This window comes from Phoenix dactylifera, chromosome 6 (assembly GCF_051530095.1).
Source record: "Phoenix dactylifera cultivar Ajwa chromosome 6, Ajwa_hap1_PhDact_Kaust_v1.1, whole genome shotgun sequence".
NCBI classification, from domain to species: domain Eukaryota; kingdom Viridiplantae; phylum Streptophyta; class Magnoliopsida; order Arecales; family Arecaceae; genus Phoenix; species Phoenix dactylifera.
In genome coordinates, this window is record NC_143195.1 from 25,728,067 (window position 1) to 25,755,827 (window position 27,761).

General features: G+C 38.0%; 1 protein-coding gene across 1 annotated transcript; it reads right to left on the reverse strand.

The window, feature by feature from the left end:
• Positions 1-42: 42 nt before the first annotated feature.
• On the reverse strand, positions 43-27,761 carry SDP6 (FAD-dependent oxidoreductase family protein). Its single transcript, XM_008777441.6, has 7 exons — positions 27,294-27,761; positions 19,390-19,863; positions 16,796-17,127; positions 13,707-13,867; positions 9,346-9,604; positions 373-670; positions 43-287 (listed from the first exon to the last, which is right to left on the reverse strand). Exons 1-7 carry the CDS (start codon positions 27,655-27,657, stop codon positions 280-282), a joined length of 1,896 nt encoding a protein of 631 aa, XP_008775663.3. The 5' UTR covers positions 27,658-27,761; the 3' UTR covers positions 43-279.

Sequence of the window (27,761 nt, forward strand, 5' to 3'; positions counted from 1 at the left end):
GACAAAATACCAAATAGGATCAGCACAAATCAATATGGAGACTTTGCACTTAAAACTGATAATGTACCAGCTTTTATTTGGTTGATGTGTTCGAAGGCTCCACAGCAAAACAATCCCGATGGATGTTTAGAAAATATCATCAAAAAAAGTAAATCAAATTCTAGTTTCTTGAATAGCAAAATGAGTTGTGATTATTCTTATACCAATTTCTTCTGTCAGGAGTCAATTTCTGCTGGGAGGCTTTGAACAAGTTATTGCCATCTGTCAAACATGTTCAGCTCATGACCCTACAAATAAAAATTGACCGCACTCCATGAGGTCCTGATGATAATAATAATAAGAAGAGGAATAATGAAACACAATAGTGCATACCTGTATGTTTTCCATCATGGAACCGTGCATTTTTTGATGACTTAAATGTTTCCAAGAATTCTTTAGCCTTCTGCAGCTCTAGTTTCTGTCTAGCCTTGTCCCACTTGTGTTCATCAGCCAAAATCTTAATAATGCGTGGCAAAGCTCGCCCTGCTGCATCAGTGTCGAGAAAAGCAAGCCGAGACCTCCTGGCAATGAAATCAATAGCAGATTCACAGTACTCATGCCGAGCACAGTATGCGACCTCAGCCTCCAGAAATGGGTATCCATGTGCAAGCCGCTTCCCTAGATTCTCATTCTGCAAAACCAGAAAAATTAGTGAGATTACTTGAAGAAATCATCTGTCCAAACAAGTTTGCTCTGAGACTTCACACATGTTAAGCAAGTGGATTATCTGCAGATGGAAGCATCTGGAGATAACAAGAACTACGATCTTAACCAACTAATAGCTTCCCACCAATCTGGTTTAACATCATAAATACTGCTTGACACATAAATATGTGTTGAAAGCACACATCCACATGAAAGCAAGCTTTCTCTTCCTCCCACCACCACGGGCCCATATTTCATTATTGTAGGTTTTCTTTCAAATTGCTTTAAAAATCGATCACTTCCTTTTAAACTTCACTGCACCAGACCATACACATTATAATCCAGCCAAAACTATATCCATAACAACTAGCTTACTCTACCTATTTGTTTATAAATTCTTATTCACATTAATTCCTGTAGATATCTAAACCTTTATTTAGTCAATATGATAATTTTTCTAATATTTTCCATCTATTTTTTTCTTAGGGATTCCACCTATCATTAACCGTCCACAGAAGTTAAATAATTCCTTATTGCTAGGGCCTCAGATTTACATTGCCCAATAACCCATACCATCTAATTCATTTTACCACATTATCCCTCATATGATCTTAAAGCATTTGCCATCACAGTCATATAACAGTATAACTCTGATAACTAGAAAATTTTTGGCATCCCAGATATTGCTAGAGATGTTGCTTTTACTGAATCATTTTGGGTGCTGTCAATTTAACAAGAATACAAGAACATCTAGCTAAATCTGTAAGAATACCATTGGCTAAAAAACAAAAAAAGATGCACAAGACACAAGGATTAAAAAGTCATGAAAACTGATCTCATTTATGCAGAAAATTTTGAAGGCCTTCTTGAACTGCGATAGGAATCAAACATTGCAGACTTATTTGGAACATAAAATATATGTACTTATGTTGTATATAGGAAAGCAGTTTTACATAACAAAGAGAATATATAATGTGTCATAGATCTAATGTGGTCGCAAGGGGCATACTGCTAATGCACCTAGAATATGCAGAGTTGGTAATAGAAATCTGCTGATGAAAAGATTTCCAAAGAATAAAATTTCTTTAGCTCATTATAAAGACTTTCACTACATTCATAAATTATATACACAAGGCATATCCAATTGATTTGGGTTGACTACATGGAAGCCTATGTCACCTTTGGTTCCTATTCAAAGTTATTCCTCCTCAGATGAAATTTCCGTCCGGTAATTTAGGACTACAGCTACATCTCATAATTCTGTCTCTTTTCTTGTCCGATTTGTCCTAAACATATCTTTACCTGTAATACGTCGACCTTAAATCGTCCTCATCTTATGCTCAAGGTTCCTTGTTGAGTAACATCTTGATCCACAGATGTAACTGTAGTAAGATTATACTATGAAGTGTAGATGAGTATGACAACTGCAACTGCTATTGTGAAGTGCCCCTTCACTAAATCAAAGGGATCATAAGCAATCTCGTCCCTTAATTCTAACATGTATTCCCACTAAAGATGCACCTAGTAAAGCCTGTTTCAATTTAACATGCATTTGAAGTTTTGAACCAATATTGTCCAAGGTATGCCTAAGGCATGCCCTGAGGTGCAGTGAGGTGCCACCAGCGCTTTGCCTGCCTCAAGTCGAAGCCCCTTTACTTAGACACTAAAATGGTGCGCCTTTTTTGTGCCTTGAGTAAAATGCTCAGATGCAAAAAAGCATGCCTTTTCTGTAAGTAATCTCAGCTGTCAATCTGTCAGGGTTTGACCAAAATTTTGGGGCTTTGGGGCCAAAAGAGAGATGGAGCTGAAGTGGTAGATAGACAGACAGAACGAAAAAAAGGTGGATCTAGGGCTCCAATAGATAGATTGAGAGAAAAGGAAGATTAGGGCTCAAACCAAAGCTTCGGCAGCAGCCACCCTTCCATCCAGCAAGTCATCCAACTCTTCTTCTTCAATAGATGCTGTTGCAGCTACAGCTGCAGATATGGTTCTGTCCATCAGAAACAGGACAAAACACAACAACTCTGATTTTTCGATATTTGACATGCCTTGTCCTCCGTATGTCTATAAATGTGAATTTGAATATCTTTTATTGGTATTTATATTTGCATTCATAAATTGATAATTTCATTGTCAAATTGTTTAGAATCATGTATTCATTATCATTTATAGATATTGCACCTAGTGTCTAGGTTTCAAGTATTCCTTGGCACCTGAGGGTGCCTTGAGCCATGGACAACTTTGAACTGAACCTCTATTTTTTGCAACTTCCAAATTTCAAATTAAAGTTGGTCTCTTAATGTCAATAAACAAAAGAATATTATAAATAAATAACATGTACAATAAAGCACCTGGTTGGATATTTATAGTTATTAAGGTATTCACTGCATAAACCCCTCAATGATGGAAGTTGAGAGGATGAGTAGAGGCAAAGGACATGACATTGTTTTGACCAGGAAGCCTCTGGAGCATGCAATCCTATAATTCTAGGATAATAGATTCCAGCTTCAATGTGAATTTTGATGTCCTTGCTCTACGGAAACTTTGTGATATATGGTTTTTCTAGTTATAAAAATTTTTCATCCTCACCGATAAGATCTTCCACAAGCCAACTACAAAGAATATTCATTGGATTACCTCTCCGGGGATCCAAAAAGACCCTAGATGTTAGCATATGCTCAACAATGGAAGCATATCTTTTCTGATGGGTTTGCTCGTTCAAGTCAAAAATTTTCCACAAGCAAACTTACAATTAATTGGGTAAAAAGAACTACAAAAAATATAAATAAAATAAAATTTCTCCTTTTCATTCACTAGAACAGATGATAAGAATAAGTGATTTTTTACTACTACTATCAGCTCCAAAGCTGCTGGCAGACCAGTCTACCAGCTAATGTTTATTTTAGAATTAATAGTAACCTTGGCGCCCAAACAAAATTTTAGAAGATTGAAGTATCTCATATTGAAATTGCAATAATTGCTTTCTAAAGAGCCATTCTAATGGTCATTATTTGAATTAGCTACTGCATTAACAAAAATACATGCAGAATCTGCAGGAATGGGTCCTTGATATTTGATGCCGCACAGTCCAATTAATTATTATTTTCTTCCAATCCATCATCTCCTACCAAAAGGCCCATTTAGAAGCCTTGATAAGATTACATTGAACTCACTGCTTTACGGTTCGTAGTTTGCTTGTAAGATGAGGAATTGATAGCAATTCCTTTGTTTCTGAGTCAAGTCATGGATTTAACTACCTCTAAATCTGATTTTAATTGCACCCAAGAATTTATAAGGTGAGACAAGGTTTGCTGGTTATAGTTATTGTAGAAACCTGGATTTTGACAACCCATAAGAAAGATAAGCGTCCTTGATAATGATGCCCCAGAATTCAGCAATCCAAGATAAGGGACCTGGTCATGTCGTGATATGCATTTCCATGTATTGCATCCTTCAATTTAGGGGAAGGGGCTTCCAGCCCACTTAAGTTGAACTGACAAACTGCCAAAATGCTTCTGATGCCATATTAATTGCCGTCATTAGAGTTCTGGACCATAGAAGGAGGGGAGCAACAAATGGTGGATCCCCATCCTTGGTTGTCTTTCAAAGCCATACTAACTAGCATCAGTTGCCTTCCAACGAGACCTCCTTGACCATCGGAAGGCTCCCAACTTCTGCAAGAACTCAAACTCTCCCAAGTTGGTTGTTACATGATTTGGCTTGATTTTCACGAGTTTTAGTCATTTTTCAATACTTTCTTTAGTCCCACATTGGATATGCAGGAGCAGGGCCTCCCTTGAGAGCCCTATATAAACCCCCCAGCTCCTAAGGCTAGGATCAATCTAGAAACTATTAAAAGCAAGGTCTGCCGTACCGCCCCGTATAAGATGTTCGTACTGTATATGGAGAAAACCAGTATGAAACATACTTTCAAGTCAGTACAAGCCCCGTACTGCTTGTACTGAGGTGTACCCCTCTGTACCAAGGCGTACCAAGGTCCGTACCGGTCCATACCGAGGCGTACCAAGATAAAAATTAAGAAAATGATTAGAGAGCTATTTCGACACAGAAATGTACCGCACCGAACCAATAAGATACCGATACGGTACCCGATACCGAGATTGCGGACCTTGATTGCAAGTCTCAATAAAGGAGCTCTAAGATTTTGCAAGAGTATACTTTGAGAGATTAAGGCTCTCTTGTGTTGGAGGCCGTGATTTCAAAACTTTTCGGTGTTCCTGGAGAGTGTGGAGGATTCGTCTCAATAAAGGAGCTCTAAGATTTTGCAAGAACATACTTTGAGAGATTAAGGTTCTCTTGTATTGGAGGCCATGATTTCAAAACTTTTCGGTGAGCCTGGAGGGTGTGGAGGATTCACTAGTTCAACAAGGTGTGTGAGAGATATCAACCTAGGATTAGCATGTTAGAAAGTTTTTCAGTATCTTCTTTTCCTTTTTTAAGTTAGCATAGTTTTATTTTTTGCATTAGCATGCACAGACTACTCCTATATAGTTAGCTTATCCTATCTTCTCTTTTGGGATTCAAGAGAAGGCTAAGTGTTCCAATACCACTACCTTCAAACATGGCCAGTATTTCTACAATTATTTCTCACTTAATTTTTAGTTTACATCCAGTTTTCTGCACCCAATTAGTCTGACTTTATTTTATCTCTTCTTCTCCTAGGCACTTTGAAATCTCTAGGTTAGGTATATCCTTGTCCTAAAGAGGTTGAACCCACAACAAATCTTCTTCCATGAAGTGAATAGGTACCTCGTTGGCCAATAAAAATGATGGGTGGTGATAACTAAAGTCCTGTTGTAGCGGTGGTATCCCGCAAGTGAACTGGATATCACATAAAGAGGCAACCCTTCATCAAGAAGCAAATAGCAATGAAACTAGGTCTGACACTTGCAACTCAATTTTATAGAAGAAAGGACCTAATTAAAGTCAACACACCTCAACCAAAGTATTCAAGATTGGCTTCCAAATTTTTCTTGCATGCATTCGAATTGATGAATATGTTTGTTCATCACCAACCCACCTTCCAGGTATTATAGCAGGCCCTTTCTTGCCTAAAGTTTCCCTAGCTAGGAACATGATGCCGGTTCTCAAACGGTTTGCATTAGATTGACAATCGATCATACGGTCTTGGTCAATCATTTTGTGGAGATTTTTTGACTTGGAGATATGTTCCACAACCCCTTTCTCTCAATAAGGCTTTGACAGATAATGATGATTAGGGTTTACTAGTAGGACCAGATTCTCCAAAACGCCACTCATAACACTATCTTTCATCTTCATTTTGCTGTTGTGATTCTTAACACTAATCAACCTATCTACTTATCCTTCTCAGTAATATTTGAACATACTCATATTATTGTTGTCGCTACTACTTAACCATTATTGATGCACCCCTCTTTTGTCCATATGTTATATGTCTCATACCCAGCCATTTATTACTTAACCACATATTGTTATATACTATTTATAAAAAAAAAAGAGTGCGAAACTTGCCCATGCTACAAAAATAAGTAATCTGTTTATTAAAACTCTCAATTGTATAAATTATGCTTATGGGCAAATAATATATAGTTCTCACTTTAAAGATTAAAGCAACCCTCGTCCTAATCCTTTCTCACAGCTAACCACCTTACAGCTGCCACTCTCTCCAAATATATACATTTTTTTTCATTTCTAAACATGAAATTATTTTATTTTAATAAATTTCTACAGCCCCCATTTTTCCAGATAGTTTCCTTATCATGTCTATACAATTTGCAGGCTTACTGTGCATTGCACATGCCTGCAAGCTAATCCAACTAGACATACCTGACAACTTAGCTCAAGTGCTTGGACACTTTTGATTTCTCGACATTTGGAGTCATACAATATTGATATCTTTAACATTATCAAAACATTATCTCGTAAATCAGAGGCACATTGATATCACATGACATCTTAGAAGCATCTCTTCACTCATCCAGTACTTATGTTAAATATGTGCACCTCGTCTAAATTTTAGGTATAAGAAATACCATATAAGAAATGATCATAATAGGATATATTTAGGCCATTCATCTAGGGGTGGCAATTTGCACCGCCCCATCGGAAAACCGACTCAACCTTAATGGGGTGGGTTTTACCCGTCTCATTAAGAGCTGGCAATGAGAATAAAATCCCAAGAATTGAAACTGTTGGGATGGTCTGAATGGTTTGATGCTTAAGAAAATCCCAAGCCCCCTCTCTCCACCCGACGGTCCCCTCGCCCGATCTCACTCTATTTCCATCTCTCTCCCTCTCCCTCCATCTTGGATGCCTCCTCCCATGCGTTAGAAGCTTGCTCCCTCTCCTAGGTCAGCTTTCCCTCATGCCCATCAAAACCCTCATCTTCGATTGGAACTCCTCTTCTTCATTCCATCTCCCGCAACCCAATGATCGTGGTTGGCTTCCTCCACTGCATCCTTCATCTCCAACTACGGCCTACACTTTTCCGATGGAGATTCCTAGGTACAACTCTCGATCTCTCTTTCTCCCTCTTCCCCCCTCTTCTCACCAATTTTTCGACCCTTCTTCTTGTCTCCGACCTCCTAGGATTGTGGTTAGGGTTAGGTTCGGGTTCTATCTCCTCTCTCTCTATCTCCCTCCCTCCCCCCTCTCTTTTTCCCTCACTCTCTTCCCTCTCCCCTTCCTCTCCCCCCACTCCTTTTCCCTCTCCCCGTTCCGATACACTCCAACATGGCACAACATGGATACATTCCAGCATGGCACAGTATAGATCAAGGTTTGCCGTCTCGATACCAAAACCCATACTGGTGCCATACTAGTATAGTATCGGTACGATACAATACAAGTTTTTTAAGCGTACCTAGTGTTGGTACGCCACCTGTACCGGGTACCGAACCGAACCGGTATGGTACGCTCCATATCGAGCCATACGGTACGCTCCATATTGGATTGTACGGTACGCTCCGTACCGGCGGATTCGGGCTGGTACAATATACCATGGTATAGACTACAATCATTGGGTTCGGGCCGGTATAGCATACCAATTCGGACCGTACTATATCGATAACCGACCAGTACAAATCACGATGTCGGTTTAGCTAACCTTAGGGATGGATCTCCATTCTAAAACTCGCAGTGAATTTGGGGTAGGTACGGATAATGGTAGTGCCCCCCCAACCCAACCCAACCCAACCCGATTATATATAAGCCTTAATGATTATGATGTTTACGATGATAATGGAGAGAAAAAGTATTGTGATCGATTATAAGAAAGATTAATCATATGAAAGGCTACAACATACAAGCGTAGTTCACTTTTTTAGTTGATGACATTTCTTAGCTTAAATGACATTGGACTTCCTCAAGAACAAAATTTTTATTTGTTGTTTCTATTATTGTTGAAAATTTGGTTTGTAATGTTCCATATCTTGACTTTTATTTTATTTAATATTATGTGACGTAGTGAGATTTACTTTTATATTCTAGTTTTATTTGTTTGATTTGTATGCAAATTTATTTTTTTTTGCAACTTTACCCACCCCAACCTATCTAAACCCATCCCGTCTAACTCTACACTCCCCGCCCTGTCTTGCCCTGAGGCCGGTATGGAGCCGGATAGGTATGTGGTTCCCAATTGCAGGGTGGGTACGAGTAATGGCCTATCCAACCCATAACTGCCCCACTGCCATCCCTCATTCACAAAGATACATAAGATTGTATGTGTATTTTACAACTATTGGCTCCATAGTGGTATTTCTCCAAAATTTTTCTTCACTATTGCAATTATACATTTACTTATTCTCATCGTAACAGCCATGATTCTTATCATCCCCAAACGATAGAAACTATAGCACCTCCCCACCATGGCAGGTTCCTCTAGTGGACAAAGAATGTCGACTTTGATGTCAACACAACAACTACGTTGAATGCTTGCCATACCTATATTAACTATTTCATTACCACCCTATTGGTAAATCTGCCTTCTCTGACTCCCTTTGTAAATACAGTCTTCTCTTCTTTCTAAACCATTCCAACAACTGCCTATAAAATTAAATGCTTCAGGCTGGTTTCCTAACATAAAGCTAATTTAGTATCCTAAGTTTATTGTCGTTTTATTATCTAAAAAATAAAGAAAATGGGTTTAGATAAAGAAAAAGAAAGATAAGTCATGAAAATTAATGTTCAAACATTAGAAAACAATTCTTAACCCACCTAAAATAAAGCAACCATTAGAAGATTAGCTAACATGGCGAATTATGACAAGAGATACGGGCGAGAAAAGATATCAAAGATCTTTTCCATGGTCTTAAAAAATGTCAATGGTTCTTTAAGCCTCCCATCATTTGATAAATGGTCACGAATCTTCTCTGAAGTTTAATATAATCCAAGGAAACAGCATGCAGAATGAATTTTCATTAGAAACTTTATAACTGACCATCTTAAAAGTCTACTGAAGGAAAAATTAGGTATCCTTCAACTCAATAATTTAAAATTTTCTCCTTTATATTTAGGAATAAAGCTAAAACTTGGTATTTATTATCTTTACACAACTCAATAATTAACAGGTAAAAACAAATGACATTTAACATTTAACATTCGCATTAACTATTGCAATCTGAAGATTTTGAACAATGATTTCTAGGGAAGAAGTCTGACCTGAGCAATCATGGCCACGCGTTCAGCCAAAGTACCATATGCATGAGATAAATGCTTGGAAATAGCACTGTCCATCTCCCCAGGAATAACCTTCCCACCATGTGTCTTCTTCATGCGTACATATTCCTGTGCGAGTACAGTGAATGACGCAGGATCCCATCCGTAACCACCAACAGTTTGCAGGTGGTCAGTCACACAACCATTCGTGGGGTTCAACTTGGCTGACTTTATGGCCGCATCAACTGCATCTTCAGCCATGCTGGAAAAGCATATGGTAAGTCAATTAGAATAAAATGTAGAAATAGGAGAAGATAGTATATATAGTGTAGCAAGCTAATAATGATCACGAACCTTAACACGGACCTAGAAACCACCAATGAGAAGAAATTATAAATATAAGATGCAATAAGATAATCATTTTCATGTCATGATTTCCTCAAGAGGCCAATAACATCAGGGAATTTTATGGACTTTGATCAAAGATGATGGAAAGCAAAGCAAAGTTTACTAACTTCATGGTATGTAAATTTTGTGCATGATGTTTTCTTTGTCGGTAGAATGAGCATTCCATTCAAGAAAGCGAAGCAATTTCCAGTCCTTACCTAATAATAATATTATACCATGAGCTCAATTATTTAAGTCTTATTCTTAAGACGACATAATAATGTGTATTTCTATAAAGCTTAGGTAAGTTCATCTTTGATACATTGCCAGATGCAAAGTCCAAGGTTCTATGGGGGAAAAATTCCCTTCTGCTGGATTTCACTAGATTTCAGTGTGTTGTACGTGCGTGCAATGGAACCTTTTGTCAACTTCCTAAACCCAAAATATGTGCCCAAGAAGTAGAGCACCCACTCGTGTCTAATATCATGTGTACAGCACATCATATATTAGTACGTTATCAGTATGATACAAGATGGATACAAGATGCATGAGTTTCTATTGCTTATGCCTGCACAAACCGTTTCCTATCATCCTATTTCGATATCTATCAAAAATATATGCACCAAACTATTGATAAGTAGTGGTACATATTTGTACCCTGCTTTCCAATTTTTAACATATGGCAAGACAAATCTGATGATTTTGTAATTATTTGAGATATTCAAAAGTGGTTTCATTTAGATCTTTTTCCCCTTTTAAGAATTTGAAAGCTAGACTTGCAGATTGGGCATTGTAACAACCAAAAATCATTTCTACACCAGAGGAAAAGTTAAAGTAACAGTAACCTATTGGGAGGACACATGCTAGCATGTGTTCGGTCCTACATCTGTTGTATGCTGAAGAGATCTTGGGTGCTTATATAAAGCCAAAAAACCCAAGTAGTACCTTTTGGCTAGTCTTTTTGGGTAACGTCCTCAGTTGTTACAAATGATATCAAAGCCTAGGTTTGTGTATCTTAGGGCTCCATCTAAGATGAGTGTAGGAGGGTAGACATCTAGGCTGGGATGTTATAGAAATGGTTTCAGAGAGAACCTAGCCCATAGTCTATGTGGGTTAGGGGACACTGCAATAAGACCCCTTTTCGGATTGACCATGTACCGATTGTGGTGTTTGTAATCGAATATGATTAAATTTGAACCTTTAGCCTGGTGAGAACACCAGAGCTTAAATGGAGAGAGTATGTAAGAACCTATGCTAGCATGTGTTTAGTCCAACATCAATTGTATGCTGGGAAGATCTTGGATACTTATACAGAGCCAAGAAACTCAAATAATACCATCAAGCCAGTCTTTCTAGTTAAGGTCCTAGGTTGTTACACCTATAATCTAGAAGCTTCCAACAATACTATTCCCATATGCACCTAGGGGCAATATGTGTACAACATTCAACAATGTTTCGTTAACATGTGAATATTGTTTTATGTCCTCTAATTTATAAAATATAAATTTTAAGCTTATTTATGTTGTTAATATTTATATGTAGCCATGAAGTATTAGCTTGAAACGATGCAGTGCACATGCTAAACAACTGCTAGCATATAGTTGGATGGACTTTGACAAAGTCTCTTGACATGAAAAAATATGCATGACAAACTCTTTTTATAGGTAGAATGAGCATTTCATTCAAGATACCAAAGCAATTTCCACTTTCCACTGCTGACCTGATAATAATCTTGCACTGTGATCTCAATTGTTTAAGGCTCTTATTTTTCCTGCTATGGACATGCATGTCTTCGAAACTTATGTAAGGTCATCTTTGATATATCAGCAGCAATGTCCAAGGTACTATGGGGAGAAAAATCCCTTTCTACCGGATGCAACAGAGTTTCAATGCATGTGATGCAACCTTAGCTTCCTACATCCAAAAACATGTGCCCAAGAACTGAAATGCGCAAAAACATGTATCACATATCAGTAGGTTATCAGCATGATACAAGGTGCAAGAGTTTATACTACCTATGATTGTACATACTGCTGCCACTCATACTATTCCAATGTCTATCAAAGCTATATGCAACATATATACTGATAAGTATGGGCCAAGTTATTAACCTGCTTTCCAATTTCTAACTTATACCAATACTAGCCCAACAACTCTGTAATTATTTGAGATGGTCTGCTGCCCTACCCTTTTGATTTTTTATTTTTTGCCACCTTTTTAAGAATTTGAAAGCTAGATTTACAGGTTGGGCACAATAACAATAAGTCATCATTGTACACTAGAGGAAAGGTCAAAAATAATAGTAACATACGGTCTAGAAGCTTCCCAAAATACTACTACTATATGCACTACACCTAATAGTAATAACATGTACACAACATTCAAAATGCTTTTTCAATAAGGATGTCCCAGTGCACAAGGCTCCTGCCATTGCAAGGTCTCGGGAGAGTCAAACAGACGCAGCTTTAAACCCACATGTGGAGAGGTTGTTTCCATGTTTTGAACCCGTAACATCCAAGTCACAATGAGCAACCTTACTATTGCGCTAAGGCCTGCTCTCACCCAACAAATGATTTGTTAATGAGTAAATATGTTTTTCTGTCTACTAAAGTTTATAAGATGAATTTTAAGCCTACACGGTCTTATATTTTTGTAGGTATGCAATAAAACCATTTTAATTTGTGTTTGGTCTACATCCTAGTATAAAACAGTCAAAATTGATCTATGAGATATAATAGTAGATCTTAGCGCATTAACTATGAACATTTCTAGGCTTGCACATTTATGTATGACGATGCAAACTAAAGATAGAAATAGTACATAAATCGTGCCGACCCTTAGTCAGTAAAGGCAAAGCACATAATACCCGAACCCTTGCATATATCAATATTATGGCCCCCCATAAGGAAATGTATATAAGCAAGGCTCGTTGTCTCGATACCGGACACCGTACAGATGCACACTAGCACTGTTTGATACAGTACAGAGCTATTTTAGCGTACCGAGTATCGGCATGCCACTTGTACCGAACATCGGCATGCCACCTGTACCGCGCATCGGCATGCCACCCGTACCGAGTACTAGTACCAAACCAGTATGGTACACTCTATACCATCCGGTTTAGGCCAGTATGACAAACCATGTAGATAAGAATTCAACTACACCAGTTTAAATGGATAAAACATCAAAACACATAGTAAATTCAAAGATTCAAGAATTGGTTGGTATGGCCCATACTAGGCAGCATAGGGTCAGAGTGTGGTAGATGCCATGCCAGCCAGTGCCCACTGACTAGTATGGGCCAATACCACGAATTTTGAATCCCTGGTGTCATCCATCAAAAACAAAAAACAAGAAGGTTATTTAGTAACTTGAATACATCCATTACTGATAATTACCTGTAACACATAGGGACTTTTGTTAAGCAGTTTTGGCATTTAGCTAATAATTTGTCAAACCCTTCAGGTTTCATGGCAGTCTGTTTTCTTGTTTAAAGAAGCCTTGATTGTGTGTTCAGCATCAAACTCTAATATTGATGTTCAGTTAAAATTTAATTGTAATGCTCTCAAACAACTCAAACCCTTTTGGTTAACAGAAGGTAGACTTCACATCTCTCATTCTTAGCTTATCCCTCTTTCTCATTCAGTATCTTTAATATGCATGGAAGCATATTCTGGCATGGAAATGCACATCAAAATTTTAGACAGCTCGGCCTAGGCTAAAAATTAACAACTAAGAATGCATAAAGCCAACTACAAAATAGATGAGGATGAAGTTTGTTGCTGCCTGTTAATAAATAAATTTTCCAAGTATTCTAATTCAGGCTCGTAGCACTATGAGAAAAAAATGTATGTATCGTAGATGAATAAGGCATAATCTACTTTTCTAAAGTTACAAAAATAATGTTACCCTCAAGCAATAACTCTTACACAGCAATCATCATTACTAAACAAAATAAACTTATCAATGAACTTTACCTTCTGTAAGTGGTCCACTTTCCACCTGTAATTGTAATTAGACCAGGATAGTCTTCACATACAACATGATCTCTAGAAATACTCTCAGTGTTCTTTGCTGATGGATCCACAGCCAATGGGCGAATACCACTCCAGGCAGAAAGCACATCTGAGCGCCTTACCTGAGATTTTCACCAGATATATAAATTAGATGCTATAACTAAACTACTTCCAGAAGATAATATATAAAAAAACAGGTTAAAACATTAAAGGACATTGCATTAAACAAGTGGATTGCCTCGATTGCAAAATAGTACTAAAAAACATTGTGAACATACAGAAATAAAATGAATTGATATTACTCATGTTCCCACTCAAGGGCATCCTAATATATAGTCTATACTCTACAGTCTATACTCTATAGACTAACTCACTAAAGCATTATAAATTATACCCAACCCAGAATTTATCATATCATCTGACACCTGGGTATGCATTGGCACAGAAAAGATTCGGGAGAAGCATTCTCAGATATGTTACTGTATTTGATTTTTCTTTAATATTAATTGTTTATACCAGTCTACAAGCATGGTGTAGACAAATAAACATAGTTCTCAACTTACCCAAAAATATCCACAATCAAAATCAATCCTAGAAACCTGTATTTATTGTCATGTTACATGTACATTGCATAATCTCGAGAAATCTACAACACAAATAAATATGGCACAACTATATTTCTTGTTTACGGTAGGTTGTAGGTCATGTACCCATTGAAAGTATTGTCGAATGCTCATATACCTTTAGTAACATGGGAATCTAATAGACTATGAAGTAAAAAAAAATTTCAAATCTTTGGTCCACTATCAAGCAAGGTTAAAAAAATTTTCAAATCTTTGGTCCACTATAAAGCAAGGTTTTAAATCCCGTGGAACAGGGGCATTCCGGTCTTCCCACAGAACGGGACGCCCGACGTCCCGCTCCGTCCCAGTGGTCGTTCCAATCGAGCGTCCCAGTATGTGCCAGGGATGCCCTTTTTTTTGGCTTTTTCTCTTCCCAATGCGCATGCGGAGTAGATGTGGTCCGCTCCTGAGTCATGAGCACATCGGAGGAAAGAAAAAGACTCCCATGACTTTGGCGCCTCGTGACTCCTCACGTGGGGGTAGGGGTTGTATCTTTCGTGCAAAAGAAGGATTCACCTTTCTTCGCACAAATTCACCAATGGATCGCGCAATCATCGCTTTGAGATCTATGTAGGCTGATGAATGAAGGAGTTTGGAATGCTTGGAGATCTGCGCGGGGTGCGATCCAATGGACGGCGTCGCGAAAGAAGATCAATATTCTTTTGCGCAAAAGATACAACTCGAACCCCTCATGAGAGCATGTCCCTCTGAGCGGTCCACTAAGTGCACTGAGCGGGCATGTGGACTCCATTGTCCACTAATCAAAAGGTTAGAGGGACATGCTCTCATGAGATCTGCGCGGGGTGCGATCCAATGGACGGCGTCGCGAAAGAAGATCAATATTCTTTTGCGCAAAAGATACAACTCGAACCCCTCATGAGAGCATGTCCCTCTGAGCGGTCCACTAAGTGCACTGAGTGAGCATGTCCCTCGAGAAAAAAAAACACCCATACTCCACTCTCCTCCCTCCTAAGCGGTCCATGGCACCGTGCTCTGCTCGTCATAGGAAAATCGGAAGGACCCTCCGAGCGCTCCGACCTCGTAAAACATGGAAGGAGGGGTTTTCGAGCAATCCAAGGCTTAGAGCCCATGCTGTGGGAAAAACATAGAAGAAGGATGAGCCCACGAACCGAGCTTCCTCCCTCCTCCCACCCAACAATGACAGCGATGCCGATGCATTAGCGACAAAAAAATGGTAATCCTTCTTCCTCCTCCTGGTGACGAGCCAAAGGCCGAAGCATCATCCGAAAAAAAGGGGAAAGTCTCGACCGGGACGATCGTATGAGCATGTTACCCGGTCAGGATGAAGGTAGGACAGCCAAGATGGTAGACGGAAGTGAGTTTTTGGGTCCTGCACCCATCTCACGTGTTGTTATCTCACAAGAATGGGATGGGATAGCTGAGATGGCCTCCATCCCGCCAGGACTTCAATACCTTCTATAATGTAGACAACCTTATATTGCTTCCAAGTCTAATGTGTATATTTCGATATCAAATCCTTTAAAATAAGATGACCAAGATAATCAATGGAGATGAGCTCTAGACTACAATAAAATAGGTTATTCAAGATGGTTGAGCAAATTTTTAATTTAAGCAGGTACTTAATTGAAGCTGTCCTCATAATATGGTACTTAAGTAATGTTTGAGCTAGAAATTTGCATAAAGGCTTCACATGCAAGGATTGCTGTGCTGGAACTTGGGCCCGAACAGGTTGCCTAGCGGCACGGGTCGGTACGCCCCTGTGCCGTTTCATGTTGGACCCATACCAACACAATAGAGGAGGTGAAGGAGAGGAAGAATTGGAAAGAGGAAAAGAGAGAGAGAGAGAGAAGAGGGAGACGGAGAGAGAGAACGAGGGTGGAGGACATCCGGCGGAGGGTCGGAGAGCTGCGTGGAGGGGCGAAGGAGGGGCTCCGCCTCTGAGACCCCTGTTTCAACCGAAGGTGGAGCCCCTTCGCCCCTCCGTGCAGCTTTTTAGCCCTCCGCTGGCCGGCCACAACCCTTCCTGTCTCTTCCTTCCTCTCCCTCCCCCTCCCTCCCCCGCTCTCCCTCTCTTTTCCTCTCTTTCCTTCTCCTTCTCCCCCTTCATCCTGGTTTCTCGTTTTGGTTACCGGAACCATTCCAGTCCACCTCCGGTATAGCTCAGTACGCCCCAAACTGGATGGTTCGGGATAGTTCCGCCGGCCATGTTCCCATGTTTAACATAATAAAACAACTCAAGAGCAGATATTTATTATCTATAATTGGGGAACCAAAGGGATTCCAAGTCTAAACTCAAATATTTGCCATATATATATATATATATATATATATATATATATATATATATATATAAAGTATATACTATATACCAACTTCTAGACAATAACAGATAAACAGAAACTGATTAGCTTAGAAAGTGAAGAAACATGTGGCCAAAGTATAAACCTGAACATTAAGGTAATCACAGATGGCATCCAATATAAACTGTATCTCATCTTCATGCGGTTCTGGGAGCATTGTGATTGCAGTGTTGGAATCTGTAGTCCCTGCAATTGTCCTTCCCAGCCAGGGCAACATGAACACGACACGCCCATCCTTAGTTTTGGGAACAATCAGTCCCATTCCCTCAGGAGAATAATAATCAGGTAGAACTATGTGCACACCACTACTTGGACAGATCATGGGTGGTGCATCTTTGTTAGCCATTTTTCTTATGGAGTCACAAAATGGTCCAGCCGCACTTACAACAACTTTAGCAAATACATCGAACTCTTTTCCTGATACACTTTGACAGGTGTTAAGGTGCATAACAAGTAGAATAAAATGGTTTAGTTGCACTAACTAGACAAAAGAGAATCTATTGCTGCTACTGTATGCAAAAGGTAAGAAGAATAACCAGTAGCAAATTGATGATAAATAAAACATTGTAGATATGTTTATTTTTGACTAAGGTGATGATGAATAGGCCCCTTATCAAAAAGATGAATGATAGTTATCTTTCCTGAGCAAGATAGTTTGCAGGCATGTAAAATTAGAAAAACTGGGCCATTTGTATAAGTTACCATAGTAATATATGGATTCTCCAGAAAAAATCTGTAGTAGACTAAGAAAAGAAAAAAAAGAAAGAAACAGTGTCACAGCCAGGTAGTGGTATACCAACTAGAACAAAATTAACAAGCGTAACTCCAGGTCAAGTGCAATTCTCCAGACTAAACATCAGCAGCTTTAATGGTTGACTCCACTTACTACAATTAATACTAATTAATTTCATCACGACAGAAATCATTCATAAGATAGAGCTTTCTAGGGGGTCTGATTGGATCATATACATGTTCAAGGCAACAAAGTAAATTTCATTGCAGATTCCTCTAAATAATGGACGTCAAAAGTATGTTCATGTTATCAAAGAAAAACAAATAATGTATAAGCAAGAAAATAAATTCCATGACAAATTTCTCTAAATAACAGGTTTCCAAAAACATGCTTTGTCATTACTGAAAGACAAATTCAAGATAACTTTGTTTGCTTGGAAACACAGCAAACTAGAGTATTAATTTTAAACAACTATAAGGCTAATGTTTGATTTTCAAAATCCACGGTCTTTAAAACAATAATTGTGTCAAGTTTCTTTTTGGACAAACTGACAAAGTTGGCTTATCTCACTAGGCATAATATAGTGAACTGTTGCAGTGCAGTGAATAGGAGTATAAACCTTATGGAGCAGCATTAATGTTAAGAATAGTAAAATTTTCCAGCATGTATAACAGCATACAACACTTTCTTGGTGTTAAGAAAACAATAGTATTTGTATGAAATAATAAACACTTGCATAAAATAATAAAGTTGGATCACATCTTAAGGCACAGACATTATAATGTCAATGTAACATTTAAAGAAGTTAGGATAAGTTGTATCATTCAGAACAAGTTGCATGGTGTGTTCTTGATGCTTAGTGGTCAAAAACAAGGAAGAGAATGATGAAATTCATTGTCTATCATAGTTGAAGCTTGTCTGACTATGAAATTCATTGTCTATCATAGTTGAAACTAGTCTGACAAGAAGTGGTTGCTTCATTGCTTAGAATTCAGAGTAACACATGTTTGCCATTAATGAGATCAAGAAAAACATTTTCTGGTGCTTAGAACAATAAAAGGTCAGCCTTGAGATAATGGAGAAGAGGAACCACTAGTTATGAAATTTGTAAGACGCAAAATACATAACTGTGAGTCTGTGACGCTAAAAGATACTTGGGAAAAGAAAGAAGGCCCAATTTTGTCCAAGAGAAAAAGAAGATGAAAGAAAATTGGAAATGATGAAAGACAGAAAGGAAGTGTACAGTGTAAAATCATAAATATGGCTTGGTGTGACAAAGTTTACTATTATTTAGTTGATCATTGATCAGAAAATTATGACTGGTTGATAAAGCTAATAAGAGATGTAGCATAAACATTTGCCTGAAGACATGGTGTGACATGGTTAACATGGTTGGTAGCTCTAGGAAAATGTAGAGTAGGAAGACTCAGTTGAGCTTCATAGAACCAAAAACACTGAAATTATACATTCTTGTAGAAAGGAAAAATTCTAGCAATTTAAGCCTCATTTACATATGGTGTAGGCTTTTAAATATGGTTGCACATTTTACATTAAAATGTATAAGCATACAAAAAATATATTCTAGTCCCAACTTCGTGTGTTAGCAATTGTGTTTGTCATGTTAAGCCATTAAGAGTTTGCTCCGTAAAGTGTAAACCAACATTAATGGTAATATTAGAGCCCACAGAATTGCCACTACTTATTCTTCTCAAGCAATGTAACAATAACAAGTGGAGATTGTCATCAAGCTAAGCTTACATAACAAAAGAAATGTTATACATGAGATGATTATTTATACAGGTAAGTCATATTCATCTGGAAACCTAGCTAGTAGAAAAGAGAAACCATCAAGAAATTAACTAAGCAAGATGCCATGTATGCTAGGCTTATACAAGTAAATTACTTGGATTCTGGGAAAAAAAGAGTATAAACTTGCTTGTGTCTACCTGATAAGCTATCACGGATGTGTGCACCAGTTATGCGCTCACCAAAGTCATCCTTAATGAAGGAGATTACTTCTGCATGGTTAAGCACTGCTGCACCCAGTAATGAAGCTGTGCAAGCCAATCCTACATTCAGCCGAGAATCGTTCATTTGCCCATCATAATAAACAACTGTTCCTTTCAAGCTTCTGTTATGACTCTTTCTGGCAAGAGTAGGAAAAAGTTCCACTGACTCATTTGCAGAATAATAACGTGACAAATATAGCATCCTTCGACCAGCAACAAGATCATACAACTTTAGTCCCATCCAGTAATACACAGCCTCGAACCAGTCAAAACATGGTGTCATGCATGGTAAAGCATGGCATAAGTGTGGTGCATTCTCAATAACTTGTTTACGCTCCCTAAGTGCATGGAAAACAAGTTTCAACTGCCCATAATCAAGATTAAACACTGCCTTCTCCAAGTACCTGACCCCTGAAAAAACAGTTCAGCATTATTAGAGTGAAATAACTATTAGAGATTGAAACAGCTTGCTTGACACGAATACGTGAACTTTAATGTTGCAAACTTCCCTGAGCATCCAAGTTTTGTCCTACCTAATTTTCAGAAAAGATAAATTATTTCATCAAGAATTGTCAAGGGAGTTGTAACTGAAATTAACTTATTATAGATGATTGAATTTTGCTAGTGATCACAGCTTCAGAAAAGGACTGGAGATTAGGTTTTGGTTGAATGAGTTGGATGTATGATAATTAACTAGATGATCAGGAACTTGTTATACAGGAACAAGAGCCATAATAGAAAGACAATAGAGAAGAGAATCTTCAAAGCTTGTTAGTGCTTGGTAAATGTTGTTACATTTTATAATAGTTATAAGTGCAAAATGTATTGTGTCGTGTTTTGTATTTTACTCCCGTACTTGTTAAGTTCTTACAAGCCCTTATATCAGTTGTGGACTTATAGTTAATTGTAATAAAAACCTATAACCTAACACATGGAGTGGTCGGTCAATGATGGTAGTGTCTTCATTTTTTGACCATGTAAAAGTCATTTTGGTAGTTAATTAATGAAAACAGAGGATGGCAGGAAGGTAAAACCATAAGGCATCTATCTCGTTTACCTTCTCTTGTTTGACATATCCTCCTCTCACACTGCATCTCCAATTAAATGATCAGATAAATTGCATTGATTGTTTGATAACTTGGTTGAGAAAATTACATTGATGTAAAATTGTTCAAGGCAGAGAAAATTCCACCTCCTTTCATTCCCCTACCCCCAAGAAGGTCCTTTACTAACAACCAGGTGAGCTTAGTTGTTGAATGTACAGGATATAGAAGCTTGAAGGCTCTGTTGACCTGAAGTTATTTAGAAAAATTCTTCTTTCTTGATGATGATCAATCATGATATCCATGGTGATTCATTTGTTTTGCCAAATCCTCCTATTGTAAACATGGCTTCTGATCAACCTTGTTTTTTTCTTTTTTATTTTTTTGTGGTAAGAGATAGCAACTTTATCATATATCCATACTAGATAATTCATATGTTTGTGCCTTTCTTTAGATCTGCTGTCTGGCTTTTATCACTGAACATAGGGTTTGTAAAGTGAGTAGCGAACTTCCTTCCTTCTAATATCATTCACATTGCAGATTGTGCCCCTTTGATCTCCTTGTGCATATGGAGACATGGTTTTTATATATTCATGTTTCAATGACCATCAAGCATCAAAGTCAATTACTTGACAAATAGATTTATGTAAATGGTGATAAAGATTTCTGTCGATGAGATCATGTATAACCTCCTACCAAAGTGTTGTTCCTGCCATAGATAAAGAAAATTATGTTTGTCACAGAAAGTCATATTGGACAGGTCACTGTTGATATTTCTGTATCAATGCTTTTGCTGTGTTAAGTGTCAGGACAGAACTTTGGTCTTCTAGGTTGTGAATCGTAAAAATGAGTGAACAAAAGATTTCTTTATTATTGATAACAGGCAAGTTGAAGGCCTAGGTGGCATCAGCTATTTCATACCAAACTGCATTCATCAGGCACATGTCTCAAGTTATAGATTAAAAGATAAGCCTCCTTTCCTACATGCAAAGGCAAATAGAACTCTCATGCTGATGGTAGCCAGTGATCAGTTTCCTTGAATCTGTTATACAAAAGAATGGAAACATACATAAAGGCATATCAAATAAAACTAGAGATGTGTTAATGAAGACGGGAACTTTCTTTATGATGCTGCGTGACTAGCATGTGTTAGCAACTAATGTCAAAACTATATTAAAAATTTATATTGAAAGGCAATATGTATGGTTTAGATTCTACAATGTTTAATGACAACAAGAATCCAACCAAGCAAGACAAATGTTTTAAAGATGAAAATATTGAGATCAATGTGTCGCAAAACAAGGAAAGATAAGGTCAGGAATTAGCATATTAGAAGAGGTACAGCAGAAGAGATGAAAGGGCACTTAAAATGGTATGCACATAATAAATGTAAAATCGAAGGAAGCCCTTTTAAGGAGACATGCTTCAATATGTGTAAAACAATAAAGGAAAAGGAAGGGGAAGACCTAGTTTAGCATTAAAGCAAGTTGTGATAAAAGACTAGGAAAAGGTTGCAGCAATACTAAAGGTGGTTTGTAATGATTGAAAAGAGTGTTTGAAAAACAAGACTTCCGAAAGGAAATCTCCAATATCTGAAACAAGGCTGATTATGATGATTCAAGAGACTAATGGGTCAACAAAGAATAAAAAACTTTCAATTAGATAGCTCCTAAAAATAAAAAACTTTCAATTACATAGCTACTTTATGGTAAAAGAGATAGCTTCTTTGAAATTGGGAAAACAAAGTGACAAACATTGCATAAGTTGCATATGGGAGATTCAATATAAATTAAATCATGTTAGAAGATATCATCATTAGCAAAATGCTAGAATTTTCATAGATTTCAGAAAAAAAGTGTAACAGTGTTTTTTAAAGAAGATCAAAAAACATGCGAGCTAACTTTTCTATAGTTAAAAAAGAATAATGACAGATTTAGGTCAATGCTCATCAACCCAATGTTCCCATATAGTTTCACAAGATCTTCCACCATCCTCCTATGTTGAAGGCTACACCCAAGAAAAGTTCTATTCGTATTTTCTAAAATATGTAAGGCATTTTTTAACATATTTAAATTGGTTATAGAGTCGAAGGCAGGATATGCACGGGCCGCACGGCTAGAACTTAGTAGCAGGAATCTTCCATTTAGGGTGGCGCACCCACTTTCGAATCTCCTTGAAAACTCATCCTTATACCCACTGCTTTCGTGTACCCATGCCCAACACACTTCCAGTAACTAAGGGCCAGAGCAACCTACAACCTGAGTTTCACCTCAATTACTCAAGGTGCCATAACAAGCCCAAGCCTAAAATGAAATTTTCAAGACAGAGACTAGCACAAACACCATTCCTAAGGTCCAAGATGAAGTGTCCACCATACCAATCAGTATTAATGTGCATCAAGCGTACTGTATCATACTGGTACCAAATTGGTACATGGTATAGAAGGCGTACTGAATGTTGGCACATTGAACCGACCCCTGTATCGAAAGTACTAGCACTGTACCAAATTGTTACCAGTACAGGATCTAGTATCGAGACAATGAACCTTGACAAATCCTAATCTAAATAAAATGTCCACGCAGTGAATGCGTGGAAACAAATAGAAGGCTATAGAAGGAAGATTGTGGGGCTAGAAGAGCGGCAATCATAGCCAAGGGGGAGAAAGTGAATAAGTAGGGTAAGGTGATGATCAGGACATGGAAATGAGAAGCAATAACTATGGTGGGCATGAATATGGAGGGTGAGGGTGGCCTACAACGGTGTTCACTCAACAACTAAGGTTAACAAGCTCCCTTTCCTTCAAACGTATAATTTGATTGGGTGATTTTGCCTCTCTTTCTTTCCCCATAAAAAAAAAAAAATAAAGGTGATGACAAAGTCTCCACATGCCCCAACAATGGCCCACTAGAAGATGGAGAGGAGAAATACCAGGCTCATGTAAATAATGATATCTAAAAAGTACATACTTCCCTTTTTATATTGGAAACCTTACCCTCCATATGTGTCTCTCTAGAATGTATGACAAATACGAAGAAAGGGGAAGAGTGTGTTTTTTTATCATGGAAAGTGATTATATTTAGTATATAATTAAGGTATACCAAATAACTATATACTCTAGGCTTTAAAACCATGACAGAGTTAAGCTCGAGGTGGCCCAAACTTGACCAAAAATAGCTATTTTCCTTGACATTTAGGCTCGACCATAACCTAAAGCCATATTTGTTGATCTAAATCCAACTCAAATGAGGTCCAAGACAAAGGGTCTCAGTAGAACCAAGCAGAGTACCCATGACCAAGTTTTTGGTTCAAATTATTTATTCAATCAATCCTTTTATTGGACATGACACTTTATGTCATATTGTTAAACTCATGGTACGCTGAACCGGCTGGTTCAGCATGTCCCTGACCGGTTTGGTTCAAGCATGGAAAACAATTCTGGCCTCTATGGGGGCGGAATCGAGTGGTACGAAGGCGTATCGGTGCGAACCAGTACAAGATCAGTACGCGCGTGCTATGTTATAAAGGGCGATTCAGTACCAGTATGAACCGGTCCAAACTGGTCTCGAACCAGTCCGGTAGGCAACCGGTACACTTACCGATACAGGTTCAGCACACCTTGGTTAAACTGATTGAACATTTTTATCTAGTATTTATGTAAGATCTCTAAATTCAACAGGCTAATCAAAGAAACTGAATAAGAGCCATTACATGTCATGATGTTCCAAATAGATGAACAAAGGAATTCCTCATAATTATTAAAGATTAAGAACCAGCCAATTAGGTCTCTCCATGTTGTGAGACTAAATTTACTTTTTAAAGTAGTATATTGTTAATAACATCATATTTACAAATAAACTCTACAAAGTAAAAAATGCTTTGGGCGGTCAAATTTTTTACTTCTCTATTGCATAAGATATAATTAAGTTCATAAGAAACTATGATTCCTTTAGTATTCCCTACAACTGGTCAAGTTCTTTCCCCACTCAAAAGTTCCTTAGCACGAGCACCATTTGAATCATACACTACCAGCATGCTCAAAAATTCATTTAAGGAAAAAGAAATTAATGCCCATTTTAGCATCCAACATGCAAGAAATTGACATGAATATCTACCTAGAGGTCCATGATTTCAGTACTAGATATAGTATCGTTACCTAATCGGTATGGTACAGTACCAAACCGTACCATACTGACACTTGGTACGTACATGTATACCCATTCATATCGATATAACATTCTTCATTTTTTTCAATTTTTTGTTTTAAGGATTATTTCAAGCTTTATGGATGTTTAGAAGGAAAGAAGAAGAAAAGGGAAGAAAGAGAAAGAAGAAGAAGGAAAGGAAAAGAAAGGAAGGGAGATCTTATGATCCAAAAGATCGTGATCACAGGATGGGAACCTAAATATATAAGGCTACTCTCATTGAGATAAGATCCGGTTCATGGATTGCATGATTTTAGTAACAATAATTCTAATGCCTTTTGGTATAATGTCATGTCTATCTTTTTCCCGAATTTGATTTATGTAATCTTAAAAGGTGATCATAGTGTTATAGTTCTCATATTTGGTTTGAGACTGATTTGGTTTTTATACTGATTTAACATCCAATTTCTTCTTTCAGAAATATCCCATGCATCTAATGATGATTTTCAGAAAACAGAGAAAAAAATATTGTGGGACTGGTGTATTCTTATATATTTTAGATTTTTATGATTCATGGCATGTAACTCCTCTCTATGCTCTTTTCAGTTTTTTTGCTTCTTCTGTAAATAGTGGTAGCTTATTTTGTGAATTATAGAAGTTACTCATCACCATGCTCAGAAATAAAACATCTTTTCTTATATATGCTTTTCTTGTATACTGATTATGTTGTATTTTGCTTAACATCAAATTCAGGTTGCAAATAAGAAAAAGAAAACAAAGAAAAGAAGGAAAGAAGGAACATCTTGGACTTAAACAAACTACAGATCCCAAATTACAACTTCTAATAGGCTTTCTTTGGACGTTTGGTTTTGAGTTGTTATGGAGACGATCTATGCAAGCGTGCTTTAGTCCCACATTAGCTATGTATTAGAAAGATCTTTGATACTTAAACAAGGGCAAAGACCCTAATTAATAACTTTTTGACAAGTCTATTTGGATGAGATCATGTGTTGTTACAAAAAATGATATCAAAGTGAAATTGACTTGTGACTGAGGGACACGGCAGCACCAGTTCTTTTGGGGCTGATCATAACTAGTTGTGTTGTTTGTTGTTGGATTTATGATTGGACCATACTTGCTTGAATGGATGTTAAGGCTTTAAACAAGGAGAGTGTGTAAGAACCCACGCAGGCATGTATTTAGTCTCATATTGGTTGTGTACTAGAGAGATCTTAGATACTTAAGCAAGGTCAAGGATACCAAATTACAACTTTTGCCTAGCCTTTATAGGTGAAGTCCTAAGTTGTCGTAATTCAAAGAAATAAAATTTGTTTATAGAACTTGGATCACATGATGAGCGCTATCCAAAATATTATATACATTCTCCATTGTCACCTATAGATAAAATACGCTGCTGGATACGTATGAAGCATAAGATATATGAATGATATATAAGATATCTCTAACAATTTATAAAGCTAAGCAACCTCACTCTCTCCTTGCCTCCTCGGACAAAGGAACCTATATTCTTTCTACTTCAGAATTTCAGATGAATGAATATCTACCATGATTTAAGACAGAAAAAAGGGACCAACAGCAAAAGTGTCTCCCAATTTAGAAAGTATGAGACAGTTTCTAAAAGATAATAAGTAATCAATAGCATATAGCGAGGTTACTTCAGTCAAAGAATGATGAAAGCTCCATTCACGGTGATTTTATTGTGCACAGGCATACAATGTACATATAAGAGATATGTATCCTGAGTTTTTTAACTGTTAAGCAACTTTTAAGCTATTTGGTCAATAACCTCTATTACCTAGCATTGTAATAAAACTCATCACAAACCAAATGCATCAAGATAATCAATAGAATTGGAAAGACAGTTGAAAACAATAACATGATTGCTGTCTGGTTTCAATTTAAAGGTTAAATAGGTGAAGAGGGGGTCAGAGCTTTTCAGTTAAAGTTTAACTCTCCAAACCCGTCAGTATAGAGGAGAACATAATCAATTTGAATTTCCATTAGTATACTCTGAATATTCAGAGACTACAAAACTCCGTTCTTGAGCCTCTACAATATTCCCGTTTTCAGTCATCCTCCATCTCCTCTCCTGAAACATACCAAACTCTGCAACGGTTACCTTGAAACTAAATAACTGATATACTCCATTCTATCACCGTATAATATGTCAGGGCATCCAAACATTACAAAAACACTGGTACATCTACAAACTTAAAAGGTGTTTATTGGATACGCTATCAGATAGAGCATCCTCAGAGTATTCATTCGCAATCTGATATCCATGGGCTGGGAATAGTAATTAAGAAAAAGAGAGGAAAGATGGGAAAAGATGAAAGATCAAAAGGATCCGTCAAAAAATATAGAGCTCTACTCATCCAATTATTTGGATAATGTTAGATAATTCTAACTCCAACTAAAAATGGTAAAATCAACTGGCAAGACAGAGCATCCACACAAACCTTAAGAGATGAGCATCTCCATATATAAATTAGCCCGCATTACGTCGAGCTACCGAATTTGTATGTTAAAGAAGAATTTAAGCACAAAACCACCAAAAAGATTGCTTTTAAGGAAAAGATAACAAAAAAGTTTCCCATCTCCACCAAAAAAAAAAAGAACGATTAGAAGTCCTCACCTCCATGGATCAACTTGGTGGATCGCGACGAGGTCCCGGACGAGAAGTCCTCCCTCTCAACGAGCCCTACGCGGAGCCCGCGGGACACGGCATCCAGCGCCACCCCACAACCGGTGGCCCCGCCGCCGATCACGAGGACATCGAGGGGGTTGATCGGGCTGGTCCCCATCAACGCCGACTCCTGCACCTCCCTTGGCGGCGGGGAGGCAGCCGGGTCGGCGATCCGCCGCCGCGCAGTCTCCAGCCCGGCGGGCCCGCGGTCGTTGGCGGCGGCCGGCGGACCGACGATGGTCACCGCCGCGGCGATCGACACCCCTGAGAGGGCCAAGACGGTACGGAATCCCTTCAATCGCGAGGCTGCCATCGCCGGATTCTCCCTCTCTCTTCTCGCTGGCTCGGGTGCGATGCCGGGTTACGTTAGCGGAGCGAAGCGGTGGGAGGAGGAACCACGACGGGCGGCTATTAAGG

Excerpts from the sequence above, each read along its gene's own strand:
- SDP6 (XM_008777441.6), bottom strand. The coding sequence starts at position 27,657 with ATGGCAGCCTCGCGATTGAAGGGATTCCGTACCGTCTTGGCCCTCTCA. Across the intron at positions 19,864-27,293 it reads CACCAAGTTGATCCATGGAG|GGGTCAGGTACTTGGAGAAG; the intron begins GTGAGGACTTCT and ends CTGTTTTTTCAG. Across the intron at positions 13,868-16,795 it reads GTGATTACCTTAATGTTCAG|GTAAGGCGCTCAGATGTGCT; the intron begins GTTTATACTTTG and ends TGAAAATCTCAG.